Source organism: Lipotes vexillifer, unplaced genomic scaffold (assembly GCF_000442215.2).
Source record: "Lipotes vexillifer unplaced genomic scaffold, Lipotes_vexillifer_v1.1 scaffold1221, whole genome shotgun sequence".
NCBI classification, from domain to species: Eukaryota; Metazoa; Chordata; class Mammalia; order Artiodactyla; family Lipotidae; genus Lipotes; species Lipotes vexillifer.
Genome location: NW_006783353.1, coordinates 521,524 through 528,285, shown reverse-complemented (window position 1 = coordinate 528,285; position 6,762 = coordinate 521,524). Strand labels below are relative to the sequence as shown.

Genomic DNA, 6,762 nt, shown 5'->3' with positions numbered 1-6,762 from the left:
AAAAAAAAAAAAAAAAAAAAAGCACAAACTCTGAAGCCAGCCTGCCTGGAGTTTAGTATCAGCTCTGAGACTTGCTAGCATGTGCTTTGGGGCAACGTACTTGACCCCTTGTGCCACATTTTTTCCCTCGTCTCTAAAATGGAGTTAATAAATAGTACCTGCATCTTAGAGGCCTTTAATGATTAAATAAACAAACACATGGATTAAATACACAAATACGTATGGAATAGTTCTTAGAATATCACCTGGCACGTAGTAAGTACTGTTAAGAATAGATGTCATTAGTGGTAATTCCAATATCAATTTGCATCTGAATTTGAGTCTGAATCTGAAACCTAGAACCAGTCATTGGTACTGGTCAGAAGTCAGACTTAACAACCCAAGATTTCTAGTCTGAGCTCAGACAAGGTCCTGGTAAAGACCCTCAGATAAATTTTTAAACTTTTCACACTTTTTCTGCTTGGTTTTCCCTAGTAACATAAAGAATATGCACAAGAAAATGGAAAGCAGAGTGTGCTTTGGAGAGTGTAGAAATCAGATCATTGGGGTGGTTTATAATCTATATTGTTATCTGGGGCAGAAAGCTTCATCCTGTGCTTCACAGCCTTACCTGGTTAAACTCTGGGTCTCAGCCAATTTCCTGACACATGCTGGGTGGCAAAGGAAAAGTCAACCCTCCCAGGAAAACAGAGACTGGGCGGGGTTCTGGAGGCGGGAATGGGGTGGGGAGTAGATATAAACTTTGGTATCTGGGCATCCCCTTGAAACAAAGGTATAGAGGAAATGAAAGCATGATTCCCATTTCCCTTACATCTAGCCATCCAGGTTTGGTTAAAACCTATCTTTCCCATTCTTAGGGTTCGTTATAGGTTTTTATATTTACCTTCTCATTGATGTCTGTAGCCTTCAAAACCACCTCTTCCATTATTAGTCTACAGGCCGCTTCGACAAATTTTTCTCCTGCTTTTGCATCTGTTGTGGGGCCATTCAGTATGACTCCATCCACAAAAACAGTGTTCTTCCTCCTGGGAACCATCTCTTGTGGATCGATATCTCCTGGAAACACACAATCAAACCGTGTTTGAGAGATAACCTAATTCGAGCACAGAACAAAACACAGGGGAAATGGCTCACCGTCCCACCTTCAAAGGGCATACCTTCTTTTAATACATTTGAGGCATTGAAGCCGACAGCTTCTTATGGTGCCCAATGGCATGACAGAGTTAAAGAAAGAAAGTTCCATTTTCCATTCCTGCAGCATCTTATTTAGCATCAGGGAGCGTGGAGGAGCTCAAGCAACATAAATTCAACCCATTTTACTCACTCATACAAATATCTTTCAGACACACGTACAAAAAGATCTTTGTAAACACAAGCCCATGTCTATTTCGTGGGCACACACTCTCTTGTAATTTAAGGATGACCATACATTTCCTTTTCATAAGTCATTCCTAAAGAAGAAGAAGTAATGTCAACATGCCTTTTCTCTTAACTTTACGTTTTAAGCCTGTGATTAAATGCCCTTCTGCCTTGTCTATGAAACCCCTCGTTAAACCCACTTGGCCATTTCCTACTGAGAGAAGGAGAAAAGAATGTGAGCAGTGTCGCAATTCCTGTAAACCCGTATTTATAACACCTTTAAACTTTTCAAACTTGCAATTTTGTCAGAAGGATGGAGCAGGACATTTTCAGGACTGGACAGTTGCCAGTCAGTGACTAAAGGTTAAAAGTCAACATGGAAATCTATATCTGAGAATAAAGGTTACTGCCTACCCAAAATAGCCCTCCTCCAAAATAATTCTGGCAACTTAATCCAGATATTCAACCAATATCTGCCTCAAGCTCTGACTCGATTGTGTTCTCTTTTTCTAACCACGATCTCTTTCCTCCTTATAATGTATATGTTCACTGAGTTGTGGAAACTTAGAGAAACAATTTTTAAAAGTATTTTTCAGCGCCTCAGCTAGCACAGCACCTCACTTATTCTTTGTAAATACACCTTAAATATGCTGACGGTCTGTATTTAAAACATTTGTATACTTATTGAGGGTTCTAACTGTATTAACAGTTATTATGCCCTGGAGCCCATCTTCTCCTCGCAGTTAAATGTTTGGTACAATTCCGTGGTTTCCTAAACCCTTTAATTCTATGACTGGCAAACTCAAATGGTGTCCACGAAGACAGATAAAAACGTCACCAGAAGATTCCCCAATTTGAGAAAGATAGAATCTGTAGCAAAGGATCGATCTTTTATCCTCACACCCAAGGGCAAACCATGCAGAGCTCCCATGATGAATTTCAGTTCCATCCTTCACTTTCACTTATCTTTCACTTGAAAAGATGTATTTAACTTGGTTTAGGACAAATGGTGAAGCCCTGGAGTTGAGCTTTTGGATGGAAATGCTCTATACCTAAAGGCACTTTCCTCCCCCCAAATTTTAGGTCGTAAAAATAAATTGGAAAATTATTCAGGGAACTCTGGTTATGTAAGTGGGCAGTGCTATTATTAAGCACATGGAAAAAGTTCGATTTTTTTCTAACCTCATTAGTAGGATTTCAGGTTTTTATTGCCCAGGGAATAGCAACCACTCTGTAGGCCTCTCAGAGTTTCTCTCTCTCTCTCTCTCTCTCTAACACACACACACACACACACACACACACACACACACACATACACACACACTAAAAAATGTCAAACACCCACTTGAAACCAGAATAGCAGAGAAACTGAAATTAAAATTGTCTGTTTCTCCACAGCCATCAATTACAGAAATCCCCCATAATTCAAACAATTATATAGGAGAAAATACTACTTTAAAAAAACTAAATAGAATTGGGTATAGAGTATGCGTCTTTTCTTGATAGATATGTTTTATTTCTATTACCAGATGTGATCATGTCACTATTTCCCCACTACATTTGCCCAACTGGAAAAGACCCTCCGGAGACTGAACAGTCAGTCAAGCTGTGATCTTCTGGGGATGCACACCCAGGACCTCCCATCTAACTGCTACAGTTGATAGCAGTAAATAATGAAATTGTTCAATGGGAGGAGTGTTCCATGAAGAAGATACCTAGAATCTGTCTGCTCTTCATTCCCCCCTCCCTTATCACCATCAAACACTTGGGTTAGCCTTTCAACTAACCCCCAGCTGCCACCCTGCCCTATGTACTGTGTAGACAATTCTCAACACAGTAGCTCCTATGTGTCTTTGAAAAGATGGCAGATCACATGATGACTCCTCTATTCAAACCATTCAATGACCCCTTATCTCATCAAATTAAAAGTCAAAGTCCCAATAATGACCTCTAAGGCTTTAAATGAACTCCTCCCCCATTAGCTCTTGGAACTCAAACCTCATCTCTTATTCCTGCCCTCAAAGCTCACCGCGTTTCACCCACTTTCTCCTCTTCACTCTTCCTCGACTCTTCCCTTACACACCAGCTTCTGGGCGAGGTGTCCCGACCACCCCATTGCACACTGCACCACTCTCCTCTCCCACCTTCTTTCTCTGCTTTATTTGACTCAAGAGCAGTGACATACAATTCTTATTTATTTACTTGTTTAAATATTGTCTCTGCAACAGAGGCTTTGCTCTATGGGAACATGAGCTTGTGTCTGTTCCACAGCACCCAGAATGTGCCTGGCAGTTTGTAGGAGTTCCATGAACATTTGTTGGCTATTAAATTTAAAAAGCCTGGGACCCTGGTTCCCTCCACTATCCGGTGATCATGTCCCTTCCTCTGAGGTGCCATCGCAGGTTGGCAGCCCTAACCGAGGAGGAAACACCTTTGGTAGGAATAGGGCAGACATGGAACTCCATTCATGGGCTAGAGAAGGGGCAGCAGGGGCTGCAAGAAGGACCTGGAGGACAGGGTCAACAAGGCAAAACTGAGTTTGCAGTCTGGGTTATCAAAAGAAACAGTTGGTGAGGGGCTCTCACCTTCCTCCCTGAGCCATTCTTTTCACCAAGGCCACTCCCACTCTCTCTTTTCCCTCCTTCCCTTTTTTGTAGTCATATGACTTCTGAAAGTCAGTCCATAACAAATCTCATTCCAGGAACCACAATTCCAAGCGTGGAAGCCAGTCAGTCAATCCTGAAACACTCCGACTTCTGAATTTCCACTAATTCCTCAACTCCATACTTTCCAAACCCCTATCTATATAAGCTCAACTTCTGTTTTGTTTAAAGAGATGCCCAGCTCTGCCTTGCTGAACAAACAATAAATTCAGCTTCAAATATTGTTTCAGAGATTCAGTCGTGGCCTCTTTCATTGACATAGGAGTAAATGAATTAATACAGACGAAGACCTAAAACAATGCCTGGTGTGTAGCGGGCACTCAATAAATGTTAGAAATATTAGCTAACTCAGTAAGTGTAAGTTAATAGTAGTAGGCAGTCAAGACTATTTATTTATTTTTTATTTTTTATTTTCGCGGTATGCGGGCCTATCACTGCTGCTCCCCCGCGCCCCGCGCCACGGAGCACAGGCTCCAGACGCGCAGGCCCAGCGGCCATGGCTCACGGGCCCAGCCACTCCACGGCATGTGGGATCCTCCCGGACCAAGGCACGAACCTGCACCACCCGCACCGGCAGGCGGACTCCCAACCACTGCGCCACCAGGGAAGCCCAAGACTATTTATTAAATACATAAACAAACAGGAGTAAATTACATGTGACAGTAAGCAATGACAGTAGAAAGGGAGATCTCAGAGTAATCAGATGCCCAGGGTAATGAACTCTAAAGTGGCTGGTGAGTTATCCCCTGGAAGAATGGAAAGACGAAGGCTCAGTGGGAAGGGATTGTCCTTATGAAGAGAGTTGAACTTCTGGCAACAGCCAAGCAGTTCAGCCCACATGGGGTGGGCAGCTGTCCAGACTTCCCACCTTGTCACTTTCCACCTTGCACCGTGGTTATCTGTGTAGAGGTTTTATTTCTTACACCAGATTGTAAACGCCTACAGAAGGGATCCATGCCTCAATTTTCCGGACATTCCAGAAAACCGTTCAGCCGTTGGCATTCGTAGGCACTCAGCAACTCTCTGAGGACTGACTGGCTGAATGTATTGTTATCCTGGAGGTCACCTTATCTAACCCTTTCATACAGTCCCCCAAACCCCCTCCCCAACCCAGTGGCTGATACAACAGGAGAGCTAAGTTCTAGTCTCTCAGGTTCTTTGATCCTGGAATAATACATCCTCTCTGTGCTTCAGTTTCCTCATCTATAAAATAGGAGATAACCCGAGGAAAGTGCTGGGCTGGCTGCACTCTCACTTATGCTAACAGTACTGAAATATACTAACATTGCAGGTGGGTTTAGGGACCACTGTTCTGGTTGACCTCTAAGATGCTTCCAGAATCTTAACATCTTCGTTTGCCTGGCTTCCCTCTTATCCTTTAATAATTATGTTTTCATTTCAACAAACGTGTTATTCACCTACCATGTACCACACAGCAGGTGGGGGCTAAAGACAGGAATTGGATCATCTCCTTGAGGATCTCAAAGTCTCTTTGGGGAGTTAGGTGCTGAAATTTTACAAGAATAAAAGACATGTGGGGTAGGCTCTGTTCTAAAAATTTTATAGATTTAGCAAACTTAGTTGTCACAAAATTTCCAGTTAGTTACTCAGTTTTATAGTTGAGGAAGCTGAGACACAGAGGGTTTAATTGGCTTGCCCAGGGTCACAGAGCTGGTAAGTAGTGAAACTGGGGTAAATAATATAATATATTGAAGTTCTACAAAGGAGCAATGAGATACTGCTCTATGGGCATCTACAGTTTGCAAGGCAGTGTTAGGGAGTTAGTAATGACAGCAAGATGAATTAGACTCGGTGCCTGTCCTCAGTAACTGAGAGCCTCAGAGTTTGAATAATGCAATAGAAGATAAAGGGTGTCAAGTGCCATGAGAAGGATACCAATAAAATGTTTTGAATGTAAACAATGTAGACATTTAGGGTTAAGGCTTAGGGTTATAGGAGAAGTTGAGGTATCAGAGAAGGCTTCTGAACTGGAAGACTTGTCTTCTCTTTAAATATCTGCAGTAAGAAATAATAATAATAATTTTAAAACCTCATTACAAAGTTATAATTTTAAAACCTCATCTTAAAGTAGCAAGTCCATGACAAACAGCTGTGAGTGGTCACAAAGCTTCTCCTACAGTGACTCAATATGCATTTGTGTCATTTCTTCAGGCTTTTACACTAGATGGGTAGACAAGGCAAGTCTAATTTCTCTTCCATGGGACTCTAATCCAAACACGTGAAGACCTTTATCAACTCTCATCTAAATCTCTTATTTTGCCAGTTAAAACTGTTCCAGTTTCTTCCATGGATCTGATAGACCATGGTTGTTAGTCTGGGTCAGTTTATTTCTACCTTACAAAATGAGGCATACCCCAGGTGTGGTCTCACCAACTCAAAATACAGTGAGTTGGTATTTCCCCTTCTCTGGTCATCATGATTCCATTAGTAAGGCTTCTATTAGCATCCTAGTTGATTCCAAAGCTTAAGCTTTGAAACCAGGCAGATCCTGGCCCCAATTCTAACCGTGTTGCTGTGATCTTACCCACATCACTTAACTTCCATGTGATCCAGATTTCTTATCTGGCCAACAGAGAAAATAGCCATGCCTATTGCACTGAGTCATTGGGAGGGTTGAATGTGGCCGTACGTGCAAGCTGCAGAGCCAACTGCCAGGAGTAGAGTACAGGACACAGTGAATGGGGACCTTTACTGTGGCTAAGTCTACATGAACGCTCTT

The 6,762-nt window shown here is 42.3% G+C and overlaps 1 protein-coding gene across 1 annotated transcript in view; it reads right to left on the bottom strand.

Annotated features, from left to right (window-relative positions):
• Positions 1 to 1,051, bottom strand: part of GADL1 (glutamate decarboxylase like 1) — a 148,114-nt gene extending 147,063 nt beyond the window's left edge. Inside the window, exon 1 of the mRNA XM_007455935.1 lies at positions 884 to 1,051. Within this exon, the coding sequence (XP_007455997.1) occupies positions 884 to 1,036 (153 nt within the window). The 5' untranslated portion in view covers positions 1,037 to 1,051. The remainder of the gene's footprint in view (positions 1 to 883) is intronic.
• Between the last annotated feature and the right edge of the window lie 5,711 nt (positions 1,052 to 6,762).